The sequence below is a fragment of the Chiroxiphia lanceolata genome, chromosome 2 (genome assembly GCF_009829145.1).
Source record: "Chiroxiphia lanceolata isolate bChiLan1 chromosome 2, bChiLan1.pri, whole genome shotgun sequence".
In the NCBI taxonomy this organism is placed as follows: domain Eukaryota; kingdom Metazoa; phylum Chordata; class Aves; order Passeriformes; family Pipridae; genus Chiroxiphia; species Chiroxiphia lanceolata.
In genome coordinates, this window is record NC_045638.1 from 42,298,317 (window position 1) to 42,324,550 (window position 26,234).

At 37.2% G+C, this 26,234-nt stretch overlaps 1 protein-coding gene across 8 annotated transcripts in view; it reads left to right on the plus strand.

Moving 5' to 3' along the window:
- The window catches only part of ABCC4 (ATP binding cassette subfamily C member 4), a 148,361-nt gene that overhangs the window by 34,674 nt on the left and 87,453 nt on the right, over positions 1-26,234 (plus strand). For all 8 annotated transcript variants that reach the window (XM_032679063.1, XM_032679071.1, XM_032679069.1 and 5 more), the window contains 10 exons: positions 125-214; positions 564-755; positions 2,256-2,350; positions 2,449-2,535; positions 13,026-13,122; positions 14,269-14,484; positions 16,236-16,376; positions 17,768-17,805; positions 18,131-18,231; positions 21,215-21,361. In XM_032679063.1, coding sequence (XP_032534954.1) covers positions 125-214; positions 564-755; positions 2,256-2,350; positions 2,449-2,535; positions 13,026-13,122; positions 14,269-14,484; positions 16,236-16,376; positions 17,768-17,805; positions 18,131-18,231; positions 21,215-21,361 — 1,204 coding nt within the window. The remainder of the gene's footprint in view (positions 1-124; positions 215-563; positions 756-2,255; positions 2,351-2,448; positions 2,536-13,025; positions 13,123-14,268; positions 14,485-16,235; positions 16,377-17,767; positions 17,806-18,130; positions 18,232-21,214; positions 21,362-26,234) is intronic.

Here is a 26,234-nt window from a genome sequence, read left to right on the forward strand (position 1 = left end):
TATGGTGGTCATATGGGTTGCTAGTTTATAGTGATTTATGTACATGATTTTCTATTTCTAAATATTTATTTTGATGGTGTAAATTTCACTACTAAGGAAGCCAAACTTTTTCTCAAATTCACAGAGTTCAGAAACACCAGCACTTCAACAACTTTCGTTTACTGTCCGACGAGGGGAACTATTGGCTGTGATTGGACCCGTAGGAGCTGGAAAAGTAAGTCTTAGTGTTTATCCCATTTCATAACGCTTTTATGAGTCTTTTAAATGTGAAAACTAGAAACTTAAAACTGTAAACTTCCTTTCTGTGTATAAAAACACACTTCACATCAAGATACTGGCATTCAAGAAAGGCTGATGTCCTTCTGGGTGTGGTTTGGAGTTAGACAGTACTTTGTATGTTGGTTCTAGACTGCATCTAGAGGTTACTAGTGGTTTTCTACTGTTAGCAGTAGTTTGAGTGGCAGAGTGAAATATGCCATCGTGCCAGTAAACACTGCTCAGTCTCTGTAATGTCTTTAATGCAACCAAACTTTTTAATTATTTTTTGTTTTAATATTTTCCAGTCTTCTCTCTTAAGTGCCGTGCTTGGTGAGCTGCCTAAAGACAAAGGTTTGATAAATGTTACAGGAAGAATTGCTTATGTTTCTCAGCAGCCTTGGGTGTTTTCTGGCACAGTAAGAAGTAATATACTGTTTGACAAGGAATATGAGAAAGAAAAATATGAAAAAGTTTTAAAAGTCTGTGCTCTTAAAAAGGTAAGGCTTTTTCTGTGTGTTTTATTTCCATGTTCGTTATTTTTATCGTAGTGTTCTTTTAGGCTTGTGGTACATGCTGCAATATGTAATATATGGAATTGATTATTATTAGTAGTATATGAAATAAGCCCTGTTGCTTAACAGAAATACGTGTAATTATTTTTGCCATCCCTTTGTAAGCACCTTCTTGTAATTCTTAAAACTTCCACTAGGGGGAGACGTAGCTTTTGTGAAGCACAGACACGTTTTTGAAAAAGCTATTCCCTATTATTTAATTTCATAATTGCATTTTAGCCCTTTTCACGGATATTTTGGTAGGGGTGTGTGCAAATGCAATAAGAGGCGGAAAACAAATGATCAAGCTAGCACTATTTGTGACTTCCATTTTGTAAATATTCTGGATGGTTTTCTTTAAAGTAAATGTCATGTGTATCATGTGTTATGTGTTACTAACAGCTATCAAAAGAACCCTAGGCTATATATTGGAGAACTTGCTGAACCTAAGTAGTTTTATGAAAAAATATTTTTGAAAGGTCTGTGTGCAAAGGAGTTTGTGACATGAGATATAGAAGAGGATTAAGCCAGATTTGTCAAGAAACAGACGTTTTGCTTGGCAGCTAAAAAGGTTTTATGCAGCATGTTACGATATTCCTGTCAGCAGCGACACAGGTGAAAAGCAGATGGTTGCTGTAATGAACATTTTTTGCAAGGTTTTTACACATGGCAGATAGTTTTAATATCGCCTGCTGAGATCAGTCATATGCTGTTATATAAACTTAAAGTTTTAATGATTTTAAAAGACAGCAAACTGCATTAAAAAAATCCACACTTCATATTTGATGGTAGATTTACTTTCATATTTTTCTTGCAAATTTATGTATCTTATAAAAGCTGTGAAAAAACTTTTAAGAATATGTGTTATAGCTTAATATAAAACTTCTGTATTTCCTGGATAGTGATTTGATATGGAACACCATATAATTTTTTTGTCTTATTCATAGTCCCTACCCCAAAATTAACCAAATCTGTGATGAATGTTGTTTCTGTTGAATACATTGCAGTAAGAATAAAAGTAATGCAGTTTTTATTGACATTGGCAAGCTAATTTACTGATAATAATTCAATTTTTATTTCTTGTGACAGCTAATTTTTTTCAAATAAAAATGAATTAATTTACTGCTAGACATTTTAGTATTTTGTTTGATTTTCTGAATCCCCAAATATTCCTTGTAAGACTAAGAATAGTAGTGCACTTTCCTCTGAAGAAAACATGAACTTCAGGATCTCATCTATTTTTTCAGCTTTCTTAGTTACCTTTTCCTGAAAGTGCAGTCATAAAGTAACTGCAGGTATTTCATTTAGTATGAAACCTTGTATTTTAAAGTGAGATGTTAATACTTTTTAAATAAGAAAATGTTATGTTGATGCAGCTTTGTCGGTCTTTGAAGTTAAAATGATTTAAAAAAAAAAATATTGCTCTCTGTTCTTTCATGTTTACAGGACTTGGAATTATTAGCAAATGGTGACCTAACAGTAATAGGAGATCGTGGAGCTACTCTGAGTGGGGGACAGAAGGCCCGTGTAAACCTGGCCAGGCTAGTGGTTTTTTATTGTTTCTAAAAATTTCCAGACTTCAGTGACTAAAGTAAACTAATGTAAGACTGTGATACTGACATTTCTTTATACCTTTTAGAGCTGTGTATCAAGATGCAGACATCTATCTTTTGGATGATCCACTGAGTGCAGTAGATGCCGAAGTCGGAAGACATTTGTTTGAAAAGTATGTTACCGCTTTATTTTCATTTACAGTGCAAATGTTATACTGTAATTCCTTATAGAAAAACTTGAGAAAGCATTTCTGAGGAGATGGATTTCTTCACAAAACTTAATACCTTCGCTTCCTGCGTTTGTTTTTCCTCTATTTTATGTAATTGAAAGATTTTCCCCAACTGTGTGTCTTTGGTTTTGTTCTTTATTTTTAAAAACCCTCTAAAAATCTGTTTTGTAGATACTATATCTAGAATTATTCTTAAGGGAATTTATGGCATTTTCTTAAGGAAAATGTCAGATTTCATACGTGAGTATTGGGGTTTATGAATAATGTGTTTTATTAATATTAGTACTGAGTGAAGAATAATATGGGGTGGGATTTTAAATCACTTCTTAGTTTCCTGCACTTAATTTGCTAGTAATAAGCACTTAATTCAAGTGGCTAAAGGAAAGGACAGAACTGTCTTAGATTCTTGAATGATTTTTTGTTTTGGTTCTTGAATGGTTGAAATTTCTCTTGATAGGTGAAACAGGGAACATGGTCTGCAGAGTAGATTGCAGAGAGCAGAAATAGAAGGGATTGGTCTCTTTTCCCAGGCAACTATCAGCAAGACAAGAGGGCATGGTCTCAAGTTGTGCCAGGGGAGGTTTAGGTTAGATATTTGAAAGAATTTCTTTACAGAGAGGGTGATCAAACGTTGGAATGGGCTGCCCAGGGAAGTAGTGGATTCTCTGTCCCTGGAGATTTTTAAGAAGAGACTGGATGTGTCACTTAGTGCCATGGTCTAGTAACCGCAGCGGTGTTGGATCAAGGGTTGGACTTGATGATCTCAGAGGTACCTTCAAACCCAGCTGATTCTATGATTCGATGAAAAGAAAATGCATAACTTTGCCATGTAAGAGAGGGATATTGGACCTTCCTCCATTCCCCAAAAAATAGGAGAGTGTTCATTAATGTCAGGTTCCCTTCTCAATGAATTTCCTCTTCTCCGTCTCTCTGTTTGAAACTCCCTAATCTACGGCTCATAATGAGTGTGAGAGTAATTCAGTTACTTCCAGCCAGTGTTTTGTCCTTGCTTCTTCATAGGCTATAACTCTCTGTATTAAAAGGCATAATCTAGAATTTATTAGAAATAGAATTAAAAAATTCCATTGATGGAATTCACTGGGTTTTGGTTGAGGCCTTCAATGAGAACGTTTTCTTAATCATACTTGCATCCTTGGAATTCCATGCTCCAAATACATGAATTAATTTGGTTTTACTGTTGTTCCCTCCTGTCCACCCCTAGACAATCATAAAAATTTATCTTGCAGAAATGGGCATAGAAATTGCCTTGAGTAGCATCGGCATATATGTTCTTTTGTCCCCATAAGTGGAAGCTTTTAGTATCTAAATTTGAAAATTGTGCATCCTATTGATGTTTTCAGTTTCTAATCTGGACTCTCTGAAACTCCATCAACATTTTGTTTTATTTTATTGATTTCTTCAAATGTTTGTTTCCATCAGCTAGTATGGAGTAAGAGATTTATGATGCATAGGCTTTATGTTAATTTTTTACCTGCCATGACTGGTAGATGGAGTTCATTACTTCTGTAGTTCACGTATGCTATTCAGTTCCTTTAATGCCTATTGAAGCTCTCTAGGCTTTAGCTGCTGGTTTTCTGTTTCTGCACAAGATCTCTCTGCAACTCCAGCATCTGACCGTATCGGTGGTTGAGTTCTGAAAGTGCACCCACCTGAGCTGTTAACCTGAAGTCTTAAGGTCTTTTCATGAAGAGGATAACAGGAAAGTACAGTGGTGCCTTGTGAAGGAGTTCAGGCTGCCTCTTGACTTATTCTGTATTTTACGTGAGCTGCGACATTGGCAGCACTACATCCTACTGCAAAACTGGAAGCTAGAAGCCATTGCTCTGTGAGCACAGTGTGTGTTTTGCTGATAAATGTGTGGAGGTGAGGAGGAATAAGGAGGTTATCTCAAAGAATTTGAAACTCAGAGAACCAGCTGAGGTTGTTCTGTACTTTCTTTTATTTTCGTCAGCTGTAGATCGGTTGGAGCAAAACACATAAAAGTAGAATGAAAGCGTTTTTTAGAAAATGGACTGGGTGGAGTAGTAGTGGGAAGGAAAACTGAGCAATGCCTCGCTGTGCAAGATTTTAAAGGAGGGTTTTTTCACAAACAGAAGTTGTCTTCTGAGGCCTTCATGGAAGCTGTAAAAGGTGCTGGGGGTAGTGGGGAGAGTGTTATGTTCAGTAGCTTGCTTTGTAAAACAACTCAAAGCATGTTCTTTAATGCTTCCTGAATAGTGCTAGAAATGTGGAGAAGACAAAGCGCTTGGGCAGGAATGATTTCTTAGAACATGGTGCTAAGGAATGTCTCAGACATCACTTCATGCAGGCTACCCCCCAGGAGTCCAAACCACAAGGCTTAAAACAATGGACAAGATGGAAGAAGCAGGATTTTTTTAATGAGAATCTGAAGTGGATATTGTTCAGTTCACTCGCTCTTTTTTTTTCTTGTAATTTTATATTAATGTTTAATTCCTTTACAAGCGTCTAGTCTGTGTTTACATCAAAGATAGGTATGTTCCTAGTAATTCCCTAGAGCTATGGTCTGTGGACAGCTGGTTTATTACATTTGCTGCTTTCCCTCATTCTGTTTGGCTTCTGTAGTAAACAGTTTAAAATATATAAATATTTTTCAAACGAGAAAGAATGCAAGTAGCACATCTCCAGTGGGAAAACAGTCCATGATATTATTAATAAGGGATTGTGGCTCTTAAGAATTTCTTCGTGATACAGTCAGGTTGTTCTATGGCTGATGGAGCAGATAAAGCCAGTTTTTCAATGCATTCCTCTTTCCTGATCAGGTTCCCTGGGGACTAGGAAGGTATAAGCTGAAGATTTTCTGTTTTCATGTTTTTCTATTTTTATGTTATTTGTAACCTTTTTCCTGTGAGTTGTTTTGATATTTAACAGTAGGCCTTTTTCCAGTAGGGGGGTGCCAGTATTGTTTTATGGTTTGTCACATATTTGTAGGTATATATGAAAGTATGCCTTTATAGATGTATTTAAATAAAAATAGCTTTTAATAACTTTTAAGAAATGCAGTATTTTGAGACCTCTAGTTTTGAAATGAAGGACAGCCATTATAGATGCAGTAGAACATTTCCTTGTATGATGAAGCTCGGAATAGCATGTGATTTCTGAGAAAATCATTCAGTTGCACTTAGATCCCAAGAAATTTTCTACTCTGCCTGTTTATCTTTATAAACATACTTCTATAGATTATATGGTTTCAGATCATGTTTAGATAGAAATTAAATTGTGTCCCATCAGTGGTATTGACTCAGAAATCATGTTCTTAGGAGTGAGATTTATATTTCATTCCTTATTGAAACATGCTCTTTTCTAAGTATTATTCCTTCCCTTGTATCTTTCCCAGTGACAGGAGCCAGTCTCACTTGATGATCAGCCTGATTTCTTTCTGTTCCTCCTCTGTGCTTATGAGAGTGGACAGAGTTACAGGACAGTTTGGGAATCTTTTAAAATCAGATCTAAAGTTCTGATTCTCTGGAACTAGATAAAAGCTGCAGAAGACGTGACTGCATTTATCACAGTATGGTAATGAACTTCAGCATCTATTCAGATGGAATACTTTGGAACTAGGTAGTGGCCTTCAGTAGGAACTCAGTGGACATGCAGCTGGGTAGTGGGGCATGGAATAAACATATGTTGAGGCTGACCGGAGAGTCACCTGGCAAGTTGACTAGATGTCCTGAAAGATAAAAGTCTCTCTATTGCTGTCTGAGGTAACTGTGTGTTCCTCTTCAGGGGGGGAAGGGAGCAGGCATGATTTTGTAGCGAGTGTCCTTCATAATTGCGGGAAAAGGTGAGGAAGAATTGAACTGACAGCAAAGAAGAGCAGAAAATTCCATCATGCAAAGTGCATGGATTAAGAGATCCTAACTTACTCATTGCATTCTTACCTAAGCCCCAGAAGTGCTTGAGGGGAGGAGCAAAATGAAGTAGGGAAAATGAGTAAAAGGATTTATTTTTTTTTAACTAGATATACAGATCGAGTATTTCCTTACTCTATTTAATTTCATTTTTGGAACCCTTAGGAGTCCATGAATGCTTCCAGTGTCATATCTCTCTCTCTAAGTGGGCTGTGCTTGTAAATCTCATGTAACATTTGAACTTGGAGGAAAAAGTGCTGTTATGTTGGTGTAGGTAATTAGAAGCAAGTGAAGCTCATCAGTCCTGTAAAACTAGCAGATAAAAGCTAGCATGTCTCACTTCTGTAGAGGGATTACGGGTACAATCAGTGTGTCAGGGGAACCAAGCAATGATAGCCCTGGCATGTACTTGCCAGTGCTGTGTTTAAGGGCATATACATATTACGTGCTTTGTCCACTGACGACAGATGTATTGGGGAGGTAGTATCTAATTTCAGGGATTTCACTCTACTTCCTTTCAACTGGGATCTCTGTAAACCAAGAATCTCTTCAAGACTTCTCAGTTTGTGTTTCACACCTGGTCTATGCTCGTTATTGTTTCTGGTACCATTGCAGTTGTTACAGCCCCAATGAGAATTTCTGGGCAAATTTGAATGCCCGTACTTCTATTTTTGTATTATAGGTGTTGCTCTTAAAAATGTATTAGTTATATCTTTCAGTTTAGATGATACAGTTGAAATTCCATGAGCTTTGTAGTGTTTATGGTAGGGAATATGTTTAAAATGTATGAACATATTGTAGTAATGTTGGTTAGGGTTTGGGGGTTTTGTTTTTGTTTTTTTCACAGAAAGTGAAATGCACAAGTGTGATCTCTGTACATTGTATGTTTTCAAAAAACTTTAAAATTTTAAGTTTATAATATCACAAAAATGTACTTTTTGTTTGGTTTTTTTTTTTAAATCACACAATATGAAAAAAAAACCCCAAAACACAACACTTGCAGAACCCCAGTGTAGTTGAGTGCTTTAGTGGTCTGTGGGGGCAGTTGCAAATCAATATTATGAATTCTAAATCAGAAATGGGTTCGGGGGGGAAATAGGCAAATTTGCATAGGAACGGTTCACGAAGAGCTACTTAAATACCAAAAATCTCTGGCTCAAAAAGTTCCTAATACTTTGTAAGCTGGAAATCTGTGCCAGAGGAAGCATCAGACTGTGTTTGCTTATATGCTTTCTCCAGCCATCCAGTGCTACCTCGTGCCCAGAACAGGGTGATGGATTTTGTGGACCAGTTATACTTGTGCATTAGTTCAGGGGAGGCTGGGACTTGTCATGAGATGGAGATAAATGATTGTCAAGGTAAACATAGAAATAGAAGCAGTGTAGTAGAAATAGAGACAGCATAGTAGAAGTAGGAGATTGGGAGTTTTGTCTCTGGCAAACATTTCACACTTTTTTTTTTTTTTACTTTTCTAAATTTTGAAATGTACGAAAACAACCGGGGGGATTGTTCTCCCTAATCCACTGAAATGGAAAGGGAAGGGAGAGGAAAGCAAATTTAGGAAGTAAATGAGTATAACAAAGGCTTTATGCCTGTGAGCACTTTCTGCATGTGCTTTAATTTCATTTCAGTGGTTATTTTCATTGAAATGAATATAAGTATTACTAGAGTAAAGTTAAACTGGCATGTGAACTTGCAAAAAGGAGTGGGAAAAAGAATGGTAAGGAAGAAAGTAGAATCATTAAAGAGACACTTTGCAGAGGTGAAAGAAAGCTGGTTCTTGAAGATAAAAACTTAAAAAAGATTAAAGAACAACTTGTCTCAAAGAAAAGCAAACCTGATAGCGAAGGGAGAATAAATCAGGATTCAAAAGCACAAAGACTGCCTTTGCACTGAGGAGTCCTGTGTTGCTGTAGGCCTCCTTCTCAGTGTCTCCTACTTCATGCTCTGCATTATCAAAGCTCAAGCTAATTTTTTTAACTGTATACCAGTTTGCTGTTAAAGTGCAGTTGGCTTTTTAAATGGGCAATAGTATACTGTTACTTAGGTTTATTAACTTAGAATATTGTTTGTTTGCTTCTTTGTTTGTTTTTGTTGAATTGGAAGAATGTAATTTCTAGAAGGGTCTGTCCTGATTCTGGTATTCCTGATGATGTATGAAGGTCATTGGTGCTATATTTTTGGGGGTAGAAAACTAAGCAATGCTAAAGGCAGTTCTGGAGGGATCTGGGAGGTCTTGGTTGCAGGATGTGAATTAATAGACGCGTGCGTGCAGCGGGGATAAGTGCGAAGCGTTGAGTCCACAAACACACAATGACAAGGGATCAGTACTGTGGTAGTTTTATGGAAAAGGAGGTGTAGAGTGTGATAGGTCACAAATCATCAACATCATGCTCATGTTAAGGAAACTGTGCCCTGGGATTTATGACCAGTAGTGTATCTGGCAGTACAAGTAAAGTAATCCTCCTGTTATGTTTTGTAGGTGTAAGGTCTCAGCTGAAATAAAGTTTCGGTTTTGGGCACCTCCAAAAAATGCAGACCAGCTTCACACATCAGTGCAGGTGGTCAAGAACATTCAGGTGTCCAGGGTGGGGAGGAATAGAAGAACAAAACATCAGAAAACTACTTGTCAGTTTAAAAAAAATGTATTTGGAGAGGGTTTTTTTGGTAATTTTTTTTTTGTTTGCTTTTCTTTTGTTTCTGGACGGGAAAGACTTAATGTGTAAACTCATCTACAGACCTTCAGGAAATAGTGGATTGAAATGGCACCGAAGGATGCAAACTTGGACTTCAGAGTAGGATTTTGTAATGGCAAAGGTAGCATGCGTCTGGAATACATTTTCAAGGATGTTGAAATTTTTGTTGAGCTTAAACATGCAACCCATTTAACATCTGCCAGGAATACTTTTAAGTTTAAATTGCTTCTTATTTGGGGAGGAGGATGCAACTGTCATAGTCCCTTCATTTCCCTTTTTCTTGTACTCAAGAAAGGCTGAAGAGCCTTTGGGTCTTCTCTGACAGGATCTTTTCTGACTGTGCACTTGTGTGTGCATTTGTGTGTTTAATAAAGTTGGCAGTGGCGACTGGAGTTTGTGCAGTAATTTTTCATGTTGTTACGCATTAAATGTGCTCACAGACTAACTAACAGAGTATGCCTCTTGAGAGTAATAGAGAAGGACAAGAAAGGTGAATTTTGTAGGGTTTTAAACAGCAAGTAAAAAGGTGGTAGCAGTTCTTGGTGTGCTCCAGCAAATGTCTGAAGCCTTGGACCAGTTATGTCAGCTGCTACGGCAGACCTTCCCTGAATTCTCATATCAACAGTAAGAAAGGGAAACACTGTCAGATGGTGATTCAACTAGAATTGCGTTTCTCACCTAGAACTGATGGTTGTTTTTCTTCAGCTATAAGAGCAGTATCTTTAGCAGTAGATGGATGATGAAACTAAGCCTTAGTGAATCAGATAGAAAAATAAACACTTATGGACTATTTTGGAGTGGGTTTTTTTCAGTTCTAAGACAAGACCAAGTTTTCACTAATAAGGAGTTCAGTGAGCTCTCTGATTTTTGTGCCAGCCCTTTTATGACATTCGATTTTGCTGAGCCTCTCTTTTAACTCCAGGGTTGAACTTTGGCTTTGCTGTTCTGTGGTAGCCAAGGCACTGTATAAAGTTAATGCTCAGGCTAAGCTGCAGAGTGAATGTTGTCGAATAGGAGAGAGAATATTGGGAAAAAAATTAAAAACCGGTTTTGAACATAGAACTCAAGTAGTTTGATGTTTTGAAACAGATGTTAAGTATTTACTTAGTGTTTTAACTAGTTTTTCAACTTCTGTGCTTCATCATGACACAGTATATTAATTGGCAGAATTTTCTATTGCACTATCTGAGCAGTGAGTTGTTTAATAGATCTAAGCATATACTCTTGATTGTGATTTTTCATGCCTGTGCTCATGCCAGTGGATTGTGGCAAGAGTGAACTGATATGTCAGTGGAAATATGAATTTCCACAAAGGTTATTTTTTGCTTACTCTCTTGAGATCAAGATGACCCAGGATACTGTACTTACAGCTCTCACAGTTCTAATTGGTTTGCTCCGATGCTGTGATAATCCGCTTTTTTTCCTCTTCTTCCCCACCCTCTTTCAAATGCAGACATAAAGTACAGTGGGCTCACTGTGGCTCAGGATCAAGATTTCAAGGTTTTTGAGCCATTGGATTTTCTAATGACTGGGTTGTCCCAGTAAGCTGTTAGGCGTACACTTGGCACAAAGAAAATTCAGTGATTGGAGTGGTATAGGGGCTGTGGGACTTAGGTAAGGGAAAAGATAGATAACTTCTCAGTGAATACTTGATATATTCTCTTTTGGCAACTTTCCTGCTAGGCCTTTCCTGTAGCCTCTCTGATGTTTGTCCAGTTCTTTCTGTAGGTTTTGTGGAACGTTATGTTTTGCTGGATGTCTTCAGCTGGTGCTGTTCTTACCTTGTGGTTTGTTTCAGTGACTGCTCAGAGGGTGGACAGTAACTACGTCAGAGTAATGCTCCCATGAAGAACTTGATGTATAAATAATTGCAGCTGCTCAAGTAGTCATGCTGCTGCAAATGCCTTGATTAATTTTTATCTTGGCCATCTAAGAATATTGTGGTTTTATAGTTCCATCTTGAATGCTGCATATCAACCATACAACTTTCTCAGGAAGAGTGTTGCTTTTAACTTAATTTTATTGCCCAGTTTATTTGGAAAACTATAATATACTTTCTGCATGTAATTATGCTAATTAGTAGTATTAACCATGTACTTCCTATAGTCTTTGTAGGAGAGACAAAATAGATGTTAAAAGCTGCATGGGGAGTTAATTGAATGAATGAAACACAGTAAGCAATGTGATATCGCTGCTGTTAAGGTCATGTTCTTTTTCCACCTTACTCTCTTTTCTGCTTATTTGCATTTCTGCATTGAATTTTTACTACTGAATTGCTGTAGTTTTGGTTGGGGTTTGTTTAGGAGAAGAGGGAGAGAGAATTTGTGTGTGTGTGCACTTTTGTTTGTTTTTCTTTTGTGGTAAGTGCCACACTCCTGTGTCAAGTTAGCAAATGGGAGTTAGTATGTTAGCAAAAATGAGCCAGCCGGAGTGGATCTGTGGAGAAAAAGGTGTGGTGCCAAGGTCCCTTTGCAGTTCAGAAAGTTCTGCTCTGAGCAGGCTGCAGCCTGGCCCTTCAGGCTTCATGCCTCATCAGCTGAATACTGAAGAGGGATTTTGCCCAAGTGTGTCTTCCTGCTTGATTTTGTCTAGAAATGCAGTTCATGGGTGCCAGTACCGCTCAACAGCATGAGAAACAACTCAATGGAGTCTCTCTCACTGGAGATACTCAAGAACTGTCTGTATGCAGTCCTGTGCCATGTGCTCTAGGACAACCCTGCGTGGGCGGGAATGTTGGACCAGATGGCCCACTGTGGTCCCTTCCAACCTAACCTATTCCGTGATTCTGTAAACTGGGAGATGATCTTCAAAAAGGCATTCATAATACAAACAAAGATGCTGGTGTGTTGCTCAACACTTCAGTCCTAGACAGTATCGGTTTTCCTTGTTTTTTTAAGTGAGTAGCTGAGAAAGGGCTGTCTGCTCAGAGGGCTTGTCTCTCTGCTTTGTTACTGTGAGGATGAAGGCAATGAGCGCTGGTAGTGTTGGATCTCAGCTGTATCTGCTCTCCCTGTTGTATATGAAGAATGTGCTTACAGATCTCCCCACTTGTAAACCATTTCTAAATGGTTCATGAAACTACTTCTGTGGTTTTGTGTTGTGTTTTGTTTTTATTTTGTGGAATTGGTGTCCTTTCAAGGCTCTACTGAAAAGACACCAGGTATATATATATTCTACTAAAACTACATGGGTTTCACCTACACTTGCTGATGGTTCTAGTGTGTCCAGTCCCTTCTTCACCTCTGTCTCCAAATCCGAAACTTCTGGTAAGGTAGTGGATAGGAAGGTAAGCTCTGAATCCATGAGAAAAGGTCATAGGTGGTTCAAGAATCTCACTTCTTTACCTCAATGCGTACCTGGATGTAGCTTAAATCAGTAGTACTGTTTACTTCTCCAGAACTCTCTGTGGCTCAGTGTTACAGCTGCTATGAAACTCCTCTTGAAGAAGTTACTGTTATTGTCTGTATATGTCCATAATTTTACACAGTATCTTGCCTTGCTTTCTCTTGCCTTTAGTTTAGGCTTTTTTTTAAATGCTCTCTTTGCAATTCACGTTATGACATGTACATTGATGATGAGAATGTTTAAGACAATTTTAATGAAACATCTTATTTCCTCCTCTGTTATTCCAGATCAGAAATATGTAATTTGTTCTCCTTACCTTGAAAACTTAAAAAGTTAAATAAGAAACATGTTTGTTAAGTATAGCTTTTATAAATCTAGTAACAATGCATGGCCATCTTCTTATTTTAAAAACTTCGTAATTCAATAGAAGATGTTTTCCAGAAATAATAAAAATATTTTAGGACTTTTTTTTTTTTAAATTAATTTTTACATCTCTTTGCAGATGTATTTGTCAGGCCTTACATCAGAAGATCTCTGTTTTGGTCACTCACCAGTTGCAATATCTCCGTGCTGCAAATCAGATTCTAATTTTAAAAGATGTAAGTGATTTCAGTGTCTGTACTTATACTTGGAAATTATCCTTTTTAATCTAAGAATTTTTAGTCAGATTTTTATTTTTAGTTTGTAAATATGTTTTCTGTCTAATGACTCTATATGTTTTTAAAGATTTAATAGTTATTAATAAAATAGGTTGATTTTTCTTGGAATATCTTCCCTGAAAAATCTGTTTTGGAATTTTATCATGCATAACAATAATCTGACGTCCTGATTTTTATGTGAATTAAGAACTATTATTTCTTCAAACATTTTGTCTGGTTTTGAAATAGAGTTTTAAATTTCCTTTGCTTCAAGTTTAATATATTGTGAGGGAATTTTGAGACTGTGTTAATGCTTGCTTTTATTCTTGTTTCTTACAATTACATGTGAATTAAGAAGTACGTTAATTTTGCAACAAATTCATTTTTAAATTAAGGCTGAGAAATGGTCCCAGATGCCTTTAAGAATGAGCAGGTCTTCACTGTGATAGTTCTTTCCAAAGTTTGTTGTACTAGATATTCAGAGGTAGAGGGGAAACGGAAGAACTGCAGTTGGGTTTTTTTTTCACTTTCTTTTTAAAGGTTGGTAGTGAAATATGTGAAATTACTTTTGAGGCATTGCAAGAGTGCAGTAAAGGACACTACCATCTTTTTCCTCCCATTGAGATCTCTTTAAAAGTTACAGTAGCCCTTTAGAAATGAGTTTGTCATAGAGCTGTAAGCAGTGTGGAAATGATCTGTGTTGCACCTTGTAGGACTCTGCGAGGACCAGGAAATTAAGGTGTTTACCCCTAGACTGGAGTAATATAAAAGACCAATGCTTATGTATGTAGTGCAATAGATTGACCTAAGGCTGCATGGCTTGGCTGTCACCCACAGCTTCTCCAAGGAGGTGATTCTCCCCTGGCTGCAACTGGAGATTTTGTCATGCTGTTTGTGTGCTGCTTGGCCCGGTTAGCTGCCAGGAGGGAACTGGTTAGAGCATAAAGAGCTTCTAAGTGAGAAATCAACAGAGCTTTCAGCTCAGTTACCGCAGTAGAACGTATGCTCAGCAACTGCAGAACCCCAGAGACAGCAAGGACAGATAGGAAAAATTGTCCTTTATAGAAAGTGTATAATGAAGATAATCAAAGTTTATATTAATTATAGGGTAAAATGGTGGGGAAAGGTACCTATGCAGAGTTCCTGAGATCTGGCATCGACTTTGCTTCCCTTTTGAAAAAAGATGAGGAGATAGAACCTCCATCAGTTCCAGGAACCCCCAACCTGAAGTCTTCCCGGAACCGAACCTTCTCGGAGTCCTCTGTCTGGTCCCAGGATTCATCTGTGCACTCACAGAAAGATGGAGCAGTGGAACAACCACCTGTGAGTGCTCAAAGGATAGACGTGTCTCAACTCTTGTCTGGCTGGTTTTTAGCTTAAATTTTGATGTGGGCTTTCCCTGCAGCATTGGAATATCAGGGGTTATTGAATTACATTATCAAGTGAGAGCTCACCCACAGTGGACCTACCCAGCTGTGCTTGGCTGGCAGCCCACAGCTCTGTACCGTTCTGTTCCAACCCAGCGGAGTCAGTTTGTGCAGTTCATCAGCTCTGCTGGATGCCAGAAGCATTCACTGTTGGTGTCCAAAGACACTACACCGGGCTTCCTTCAGCCTGTCCTCTGACAGTGGTGCTTTAAAGGGCCAGTCTTGCTGTATTTGGTGGGTTCTGTGTGTTGGTTCAGTGTTGAACTGAAATTAACACTTTCTTTGAAATCCTGAGTTCTGGGAAGTGTATGCAGAAGCCTTACCTTTATGCAAAGTCTATATTTGCATGGCTGGCATTAATGTATGCATAAACATACCCACATGATCTTGAGCTGGCCCTGAAGGGGTAACCCTGGGACACCACTGCCTTGCTCTCCCCAGCCCTTTTGTTGCTGAAAACAGAAGGTGTCAGTATGACTTCCAGGTGACTTGTTATCTTTTGGGTCTGCACAGTGCAAAGCAGCCCTAAAATTTCTGTACCAGAGATGGCCTTCTGCTCGTTTGTTTGCATTCACATAGAACAGTGCAGGATCCCTGTAACCCTGCTAGGCTTGGGTTAGCGCTGCATCTATGGAACAAGTCATCCCTGTATATCTGTGATGATTGTCACCTTTATGCTATGGGTATATATTATTTCTTTATAATGAAAAGCAATGAGATTTAAAAAAAAAAAAAAAAAACAAACAACAAAAAAAGCTACAGACTTTTTCATATTTTTTGGAGGAATGATTTTATGCTCAAAAGCATTAAACTTACCTGATATTAATGTCCCAGTGGCAACTCCTCTCTTAAATTCTCTTAAATTTGCAAAGGTGTTCCAGACTTTTTAGCAGCATTAGAACTGTTGGGTGTGGGTGGAGGAAAGTGGGAAGGGGGAGTGTGTGGAGATACAAAAAAAGACCAAGATAGCTTTCTCACCTTATATGGGCAGGTAGGTGGGATTTTTCTTTTCACATCTGAGTCAGATCTGTTGATTCCACTGCTCATTGTTCCCCATCCATTGTTTGCTTAGTATGATTTCTCATTTGCCATTTTACTTGTTTTCCCTATTAACAGATGCTTTGTTGGTACATACAAGGAGATGATTAGACCTTTATTGTTAATTTTTAAGTCCTGGCATATGTTGATTGATCTTGGTACATACTTGTAGAAGAGTATTTGCTTTAAATACTTTTCTGGAAAGTAAGGGTTGCACGTACTTGCGTTCTGAAAACAGAATTTTCCCCAAGTAAAGGCCTTAGTTTCTGGAGCTGTTGTGAGTGAAGGTAGTGTATAAGAAAAAACTGGTTTAGTGATCAGGATACGTATTTCTGGCTAGATCTGAAGCTTTGTTATATTTGGTGATGCAGTGCCAAATAAAATCCTCACAGTGTCGCTTTGCAGAATAGTTTCAGTATTACTGCACTGAGACTAATTTTTTTTTTTTGTCAAAGCTGTAGTTCGATATTTAAAGATTTTAGTGCATAATCACTTTATCTCCTTGTTTAATTGTTTGATAATTCTGAACCATGACTTTCAAGTGGCTTAGTCTGAATCTGTAACTGCAATGTTGATGGGTTTTATTCTGTGGTTTGTTTTTTTTTTCAGGCTGAAAATACAGTGGCTACAGTGCCAGAGGAGAGTCGCCATGAGGGAAAAATTAGCTTTAAAATTTACAGAAAATATTTCACTGCAGGAGCAAACTACTTTGTGATTTTTATACTCATAGTATTCAATATTCTGGCACAGGTAAGTTGTGGAGGGCCACAAATAATATTAAATGTATTTTGGCTTTGCCTTTTTTCCCCCCTTTTTTTTCTTTAATTTTCTTTAATTTTCTTTTTGACATAATGTATACTTTTTACTATGATGTTTCATTTAAAATGTTTGGGAATGTTGCGTTCTTTAATAATTTTGTAGTGTACTCAGTCAAATTTTATGTGTCAGCATAGAATATTGGTACAGCATTGAGAAGTTTTGCACTGATCCTTACTTCAACAATTTTAATATTTCAGTAAAATAATGATTTTGATGACAACATGGCACAGAAATTATAAACCAGTCTGGTTTTTTGAAACAGAGAAGAAAATAGTAAGGTATATAAAGTAGTGTTCAACAAACCTGAACAGTCATCATCTTTCCAGTTCAGGAGGGTAAAGAGGTTTATTGGGTATGGGAGTACAGACTCTGACAGAAGTGTTCAAAGAACAGCTTGTCTGCAGATTACGAGAAGAGCTAGAAGGAGGGTCACTGTTTAGCAAAATAAGAAAGCGAGGAAGGGGATAGGCAAATATTTTGTGTAACACAGACTGGAAAAGGTATGTAAAAGAATTTTTAAACAAGGAAAACTATTTTGATACTTACTGAAAGAAATGGTGAGTTGAGGAAGCTGCATGAAGGTACCTTATTGCCTTTTTCTTCATTTCCTGCTGAGAAAAACTCAAATTCATTGCATGGAAATGATTTGGCTGGGTTGTAAAAGAAAGTCTATATATTTTAACATGTTACTTAATTTTTACTTGTCCTTGATTCGAGTCTGTTGGAAAGATAGCAAAACAAGATCAGATCTCTGTAGTAGAACACCCACAACTTCAAATTCACGTGAACAGGGGTGTATGTTGAGATAAATAACCCATTTACAAGTTTGAAGTCACTTCTTGTCAGAGAAGGAAGGTGGCAGTAGGAGTTTTTCCCTCCCTCTTCTCTCTCATCCTCCTTCAACCCTGTTTCTGGTCATTATCTCCCGTAAACACAAATTTCTGGACTGGTGACATCAGAAAGTTTGTTAATCAAAAAGCATTTTCGAATATCTCTAGTAGCAAATTTAGGAACTGAAAAAATGAGTTCTTTAATGTGCAATTAACATACATGAGGAAGAGCTACTATATTTTGTTTGCTAAAGTATATTGCTTTCCTTTAGTTTGCTATCATGTAAGGTAATTTAAGGTAACTTCTTTCTTTGTAGAGCACCTTCTAATGTGCTTGTCAAATTACTGCTGGTCTTGAAAGACTGGATGGCATACTTTCCTGAATATGTGATGTTTTCCCAGAGAGCTTGAAAGAATAGCAAGGAAATTTAATTTTCTAATTTTTTTTTTCATTTTGTAAGATGGTTCTTGTGTTTGTCTCTTTTGGTCAAGGTGGCCTATGTGCTCCAGGACTGGTGGCTTTCTTACTGGTAAGTTGATGATAATAACTGACCAGTCATTTCTGCCAGTCAAGTGCTGTTTGTTTAATAGAAATCAGTGTTGTATAGGTTTTTGGGGTAAGAGAACCTGTTCTAGGAAACTTCAAATTACACTTCATCTTCCTCTGCCTTCCACTTGTTCTGGGGGGAAGGGGGGAATTAAACCTTATGCTAAGTGCAGACTGTGATTGCATCTACTCGTGATGCATGACAGCATCAATACATGAGATCTTTTGAAGATTTTGACAGAGTTGAATCTAGAAACAACTAAACATACTTATTTGATGATAGTTATCTTCTGTATGCATTTCCACAGGGCAAATCGTCAAGGAAAGCTGAATCTCACAACAAATGGAAATAATGGAACAAATGGGACAGAACATCTGGACCTTAACTTTTATTTGGGAATTTATGCAGGTATTTACACATACATCTGTGTGTGTGTCTAAGAACTATTTATTGTCTGATTTATTGTAATAGAGAGTTTTGAGAGGTGCTAAGCAATGGCAGTGTGGGAAAATGTGATTTCTAGCAGCAACTGAGCAATATCTTAACAGATTAGGAGCCTGAGTGTTGCTTCCTGATAAAAATAATTGCAGTAAAAGTTTAAAAATCTAAAAATCTAACAGAAGAAATAGCTTACATGCAGGCTCTTAATTTGCTTTGCCTGGATTTTAGAAAGTAAACTAAGAATTGAGTATTCAGAGAGTCAGTCACCATAAGGTTGTGGCTATTGTCTGTACTAATTGAGGTAAATCTTCAGTCATTATATGGATGGGCAAGAGACATTAGAAATAGATCTTCATTCTGTGCTGTTCTAAAACTTGACATGGCTACATTCTTTCTGAAGTGCCATAGCAAAAGAACCGGTTTTTAAAAAACATTCTAGGTGGGTATGCAAACCAGATTGTTAAAAAACATTTCAATGTATTTCAATAGGTAGCCATATATGCTTCTGAATATTCAGAAAAGGGTGTTGATCCTTGTATTCAGGCATCCAAACATCTTGAAATACTGCTCTGAAATATAGTAAAAATTGCTACAGAAAAATCATGTGCATGCTCTCAGACTCTGCTGTTTAGCACTCCTAGTGATGTATGGTTTTGTACGGGATAGTAATTTCTTGATGGAGTTGTAAATGATTGGTGTGAGCAAACAGGTGGAATGCCAGAAGGATATGCTTTGAATGTACTCAGAAACATCTCCATGGGCGAGAGAATATGTGGAGGATTTTTTGTTTGGTTTGTTTTATGGAATCCACATGATCTAAGTGCTTGACAGAAAACACTATACTTGGCCTGGGAAGCAACAATTTAGGAGCCAGATAAACTGGGCTCTTATTTTCTCTGTGTAATGTCTTATTTCGTGAACTGTTCCAGTGGACTGCACAGTGTGATTGAATGTGGCAAATGTGACTTTCTCTGACCATATAATCTAAACCACATTACAGAAAATTTTATCCTTTAAGGCATATTTTGTTCTAGATAGCAGAACAACAGAAAGTACCTTTATATTGAAATGTTCAAGTGACTTACTTGCAATACTTGAAGAGGCAGCATTGACTGACACAAAATTGTAAGTGAAGTTGACAAAGTTATAAAAAGATAGTACATCTCATATGAAGTACATAATAATCCAACTTACCTTTTTCTATAACTTCTGAAACAGTATAAAAAAATTTAACATTTTTATTTCTGATTCCCAGTGTTTGGAAAAAGAAAAAACTCGCCACGGTAGTTCCTTCCAAGTCTTTGTTTTTATTATGAGACAAAGATTTGGAAGAGTAAAATTTCTGTTAATGGGAAACCCTGTTGGCCAGAACTGAGGGACCAGTTCCATGCCTTTTTTATAAAGCGAATGTTCGAAGGGCCCTTGTCCCTTTCCTGCAGAGGTTCTAAACTCCTGAACAGTGAAAGCAAAAACCTTTGGCTTAAGACAGATCAGGTGAAGGACTTGAAAGTATGTCTCATTTGTCGAAAGTATGTCTCCCCAGCCATTAGCTCTCTTAAGGTGTTTTGTTTTGTGTGGATCATGCCAACATGTTCCAGTGGCTTCCAAGCCTGAGTAACGTTGTACAGAAATGTGGGGTTCCCAGGATGTGGTCCCTCTCCTCCAGTTGCTCCCACAGACAGCTTTTAGGAATGGGCTGTGCCACAGCCTCGTGCTTAGTACCTTTCCTTCTCCCTTTTTGCATGACCCAGCTTTCCTGTTTCGGTACATTACTTTCGGAAAAGTTGTCTTTTACCTTCTTTTACTAGAATAGCAGTTGAGACAAGGCACAGAAGCTCCCATCACAGCCATGTACTTTTTTCTTAAAGACAGAACCTTACAGAATGTAAGCAATAAACTGCAAGCAGACAAATGAAATAGTGACACTTTTTCTTGCTCCTTGGGAGCATACAGAAGGAAGCAGGATGGAATAACTTAACCACATCATGTAGCTTAAACCTCCCTCTTTCCCACTGTTACTATAGCTATTCTTGAATTTTGTTCAGTTTTAATCTGCCCTTAGAATGGGACATGTTTTCTGTTGATAGGGTCTAACTTCAGGGTGTCCTCAAGGCCTGAGCATATGGGCTTGTGGTAGCTATGCTTATTTTCTGAAGCAGATCACCTGGAGCCTGGAAGCACTGCCAAATGTAAGGTTGACACCTTCCCTGTTCACCTATATTGATAGGGAATTTGGGCAGCCACACTGGAGATTATGCACAGCAAACAAAGCAGCAGCAATCTCATTCTTTGTTTCCATTTTTTGCCCTGTAGCACCACTGTCTTGTAAGTGGAGTTGTGCCCAGAAGAGAGACAAACAATCTGCAGACCAGTTCCCCAGAAGGGCTCTCTTTCACATGGCATAAACAGTGCATCTTGTTAAAAGAAATACACATAATTTAAATGAATTGGTGTGGTTTACAAGAGGGAGAATGGCATGAGTGGTTTGGGCTGACTGGGAGTAACTCAAGGTTGTCTCTAAATAGCCATGTGTATATTACTTGGTTAGTACCTGCTGGCAAATGTTGAATCTTCACAGTGACCTCTGCAAGCCACAATTATACACGGCACTGTGAAATGAATTTCTTAGTAAGTCTGTTATGCAGAGGGTTTTAATACAGATTTATTTCATGGGTTAACAGACATTTGCTATATTTCTATAAAGTGTCAATTCTTTTAAACCAAAAAAGAGAAATTGATTAAACTGATTCTGTGATAGTAACTGAAGCTAGTGACAAGTATATCTTATGTTCTGCATTCAGTCTGAGTCCCCCTAGGCGTAAGTTTGGATTCTTGCTATATGCAAAAGGCAAGAGAATTTGGTTTTAGTTCAGTTTTATGTTTAAGGTTTTTTTTCTCCTGAAAGATTCCTATCTTTATGTATGCTCTGTTTATGTTTTTTTTATTTCAGTTTTAACAGTGGCGACAATACTATTTGGCATAATCAGAAGTCTTCTGGTATTTCAAGTTCTTGTCAATTCTGGTCAGAATTTGCACAACAGAATGTTTCAATCCATTTTGAAAGCTCCTGTCTTGTTTTTTGACAGAAATCCTATAGGTAAGTTTTATAGTAAAAAATACCTCAATATTTAATGTATCCCTGTGATTACAGTTTCTGGGCAATGACAGTTTGATAGTGTTTTTGCACATTTATTGGGTTCTTTTTCTTCTCTTTAAATTTTTACTTAAACACTCTAAATTTAACAGTATAGTCTTTTTAAATTTACAAGTCAGACTGCTTATTGATGGTTCACCTTATTGTCTCCAAATACAGCCTACAGAACAATGAATTATCTGTAACTTTGGTGATGTACATTGACCTGTGTTTGCGTTGCTGTTCTGATTCAGTTACACGAGGTGTCTTCAATACATTTTGAATGTGTATGCCTTGGCTTTTTGGGCATGCCTTTCGTGGGCTTTTCTTTGAAAGCTTAACCCCATGAATTATTTGCCCTTTTAAAAAATAATTTTAAACATGTGTGGCAATGCACAGTTTTGAGAAACTGCCTAGCTTACTGTCCTTCCAGAATGCACAAAATGGTAAATAAAGTATGCAATTTAAAACTATAATCCAAATCCTTATGTTCTTCAAAAGAAATGAGAGAGAAGCTGGAGCAGAGTGAAGAGAGTTGGAAGTGGTACTGATTGATCAAGCCACTGGTTTCTCTCTTAGATGAGAAACAGAAACCTGATGGTCTTGAGTCCCTTGGAAAAAAAAGGACATAGGCTTGTTCTCATAGCTCCAGGAGGCATTTAATGATTGTAAGGATATATAGGAATGGCTTCATTGTTTCAGAGAAATTAGTAATATTTTCAGGAAAAAAATACTCATGTGAGAAAAAGGTTCATGACAATGACATGATGAATGAAATAAGTACAGTTTAATCTTAAAAAAACCCTACAACTGCAGAAGTTTAAGCCTGTGTTACATGGCCTACTAGCACTGGGAGTCTGTGGCAATGTAAATTCAAGGCCACTGCAAAGGATTAGAAGGGAAACCATAAGCTCAAGTGACAGGTTAGTGGAGAGCTACTGAGAGCCCATACATCAGAAGAAATCATAGTGCTGATGTGGGCTGTTGTCAGATAGGCAAGGATTTTCCTCTTCTCTCTCTCATGTGTATGTGTGCAGCATATGCAGTAACTGTATTTTTGAGGGAATAGTCATCATGTAAGAATGCCCATAAACCTGGCTCATCATAACAAAGTAAAAACTACAGAGTAAACATCAGCAACAACGTAGAGTAATACCAGTTTGCTTTATAACATACTGTGAAGCTCAGATTAGCAGTGCACTGTAAAACTGACATTGATAAAACCTGCCTATTGCTGGTATTTCACACACTGTTGTGACTTACAGATGTATGTTTCTATAAATCAGCAGATATTTTATAATAGAAGATTAACTTCAGGATACGTATATTTCTTTCACTTCATCTTTCTTTTAGTCATGATTGCATGTGAAGGTTCTGATGTAAACATCTTTTGAAAAAGAAAAAAATAAAAGGGAAAAGATGACGTGAGACAGTGCTCTTGTTCAGAACTGCAGCACGTAGCAATTCTGAAATCCTGTTTGTAACATTGCATTTCATTGTCTGATTTATATGGGTTTTTTAGTGCATAGTTGTTTTTTAGAACTTCACGTGCTGTTTTTTGCATTGAGATGAGATGTATTTTTTGTGGTTTTTCCCATTTTTTAATATGCCTGACTATGAAAGACATACTAAAAAGAAATTGAAATAATTAAATGCTCCTTTTTCTAGGTTTGTGTTTGTAATAGTCAAGCCAAACTATTAGTTATCATATCCCATATTGCAATGTCAGATCTGTCATTTAAGCATCCAGCATGTTCTCAGCATTTGTGTGAGGTCTCAAAGACCTTAGCAAAAGCAATTGCCGAACTGATTTTGCTGTTTTATTTATCAAAAAATAATCAGCAATTAAAAAAATGCCATGACTAGTATTTTGAACACACAGTGATCTGTGTTCCAAAGTCGAGGAAGGAAACTTAAATAAATAGATATCTCAAGCTCTTGGTAGTTCTTACTGGGGAAACATAGTAATGAGCAGCATCAGGGAGTCGACATTAGGAAATGGAAATATGTGGTGAATCATGACATGTCTGTCAGCTCCCAACAGTGTAGATCCAATCAGTCTTGGTGAATAAATGAGATGATTTATTTCTTAAAAAATTATGTTTTCTGAAGCAGTTTAGGCATGAGCCCAAGATATCTCTTTACAGATTGCATTAGCAGTATATAGGGAGGGGAAGGTTGTAAAGGGAATAGTTACCCAGATGATAGAATAATTTCAATGTATTTTTGGAACCTGAATTACATAGCAGAGAGAGAAGAGGAATATTAGGACCCCTGTCTTTTCTCCCTTCCCACCCCAAAATATTTGTGTGTACACCAATTTCACGTTTCTGTAATTTGGCATAGGTCTAAAAATAGTTAAACATTACTGCATGTTTTGCATCAGAAGAACCTTATTAATAAATGACTGTCAATTTCTTTCTTTCTTAAACGTTTAACCTAACCCTATTGATCTGATAATCCTAAGTGACTACAGTGTATTGTCTTACCCAGCATTCAGAAAAAATTACCAGGTATTTCTGACTAAAATTCAAATTTATCACCAGATATCTATACAGCATCAGCTATAGTGAAAAACAGCTAAAGCTATAGTAAAAGCTTGATGGGTAGTTTGAGATTAACGTTAGTGTTTTGGGCTTTATCACATCTGACTCATCTGCATTTGCTGACAGAACTTATTTTTTTTTGAGTGTAGAGTCTGGCTCTCTTGCAACTTGTTTGCTCTTCTGTCCATATGCCAGTAAGGGAGTGGCATGCATGTCAAAGTATCTGTAAGGCAGGAAGATGTGGACGTTTTCTCTTTCGTAGTGAATACTTTATATATTCCTCTTCACATGTCACTTGCAGGAATAAAGGGGTTGATTTCTGTGCATGTCTAGCACAAGAGGGCAGCATGATCTGTTTTATCCCAGTCGAGCATTACAATGGCTTGTTAGAAGGATAACAAAATTCATCTGTTACGTTCTTAGAGATGATATTTGAAGAGTGAATTTTCAACCTCTCTGCTGAGCAATAGTAATGTAGTTCAATTCAGTTGTCTTTATTATTTGCAAGTATGGTATTTTCTTCTGGTGTTTTACACCATAAGCTTTTCAGCTTCGTGTAGTGCTGAGTTCAGGAACTTCCTTGGTTTTTGGAATTAGTGGCCAAAAGTCAGATAGCCCTGTAGAGTCGGATGAGTCCCGTCGGGGAGACCTTCTTCAGCCATTAATCAGGGAGACCTTTTCAGCCATTATTCCTTTTAATTTCTTTTTCAAGATGTTTGGAAAATTTCAAAACTAATTTGTTATAAAGCTAGGTAAAAGGGGCCAGGACTTCAGCAGCAATGACTCAGTTTGGGACTTCCCTCTTTTGAAATTAGTTTCTTATTGATAGTTTAGGAGATCCTAGTTCTGACAAGCTTCAGGATTTGATTCAAGATTACTTAGCTTGTAAATGAATTGTTCTTTTCTGGGATTTAGGGACAGAGATTAGAGAAGGATGCTAATGCATAACTGCATCACTTTCAGTAATGGTAATTTTAGTGGAGGTTGTGTGTAATTTTGAATTGCATTGAGTTTTGGAAGATGAAACCTACTGTTATTTTGCTGATGGGTGCTGTAAGAAATAATGAATGATATGCATTAATTTGTTCAGATAAAATAGGAATCCCTTCCCCTTCTAGAAATCTGTCTAAAATTTAAATTGAACCAGAATCACTACACAAATACATATGAAAATACAGCTTTTTTCTTTTTTTTTTTAAGTTGTATCACTCCAAACTCTTGGTTCTGACAGGAAAAAGAAATATTTTGGCAGACTTTGCAGCATTTCTGGCCTTCTTAGAAACTAGAAACATTGAATTGTGTGATGTTGTCCTCCACCTGTTATATTAACAGATTTTCCCCCTCCCCTCCACCCCCCTCAAATGCTTTGTGGAAGCTTTAAATAAACACTGATCCCTTTGGGTGAGTACCTAGACTTGGAGATTTGAGCAGGTTATAAAGAGAAATGTTCTTTTTTGGTTTGGGCAGTCAGAAATTACATTCTGAACTGATAGCTAATAGCAGCGCATAAAAGCAAACTCCAAATATAAAAAGATAAAAACGTGAAAGAAAGCTGTTGTTATAACGAAGAGTTTGTTTTTCTTTAAGGCACAAGGATTTTAATTATGGTGTTCATAAATCAAGTGTTGAAATGTCTATAATTTGACAGAGAAAGTTTCTTTATAGGATTAAAAGCATGTTCATCAATGCGCAAGTGCATTTTATCTGACAGAAGTGTCAAATGGGCAATGTTGTTTAAAGTGTTTCAACCATATAATAGTTGCAACGAATATGATATTTCAGCAATCTGAAAATTACAATGCTGATAATGAGGTTGTTAAATTATACTTTATCAGTTGGATAGTGAAACTGTGCTAGTTAGCCTACATTAATGTATGCTTGTTCGCACAAGTGATTCTGCTGAACAAGTAGCATGTTTAAACAAGAAATACTGGTCTTAAACTGTGTGATTTACAGTAGGTGGTGTTTTGGCATATCATGCAGTTAACAAGGCAGAGCTTCATGTTAAGATATTTCGTTTGTAGTCTCATTCGTCACTGATATAAATATTCAGTAGCAATGCCAGGAAATGTATTGTATTCCTATTTGACTCAATGACTCAATTGCTTTCTTATTTTTTTTTTTTTTTTGGAAATGAGATCTCTGCTATCTTTCTGATGCAGTTTTCAGATATATCCTTGTGGTCAAGATGAATTCTACAGGATTGTGAAAAACTACACCAACTCTTTTGACAGCTTTCATGTTCTCTTAAGCTAATACAAAAAAATACATTGTCCTTAAAGCAGCAGAGG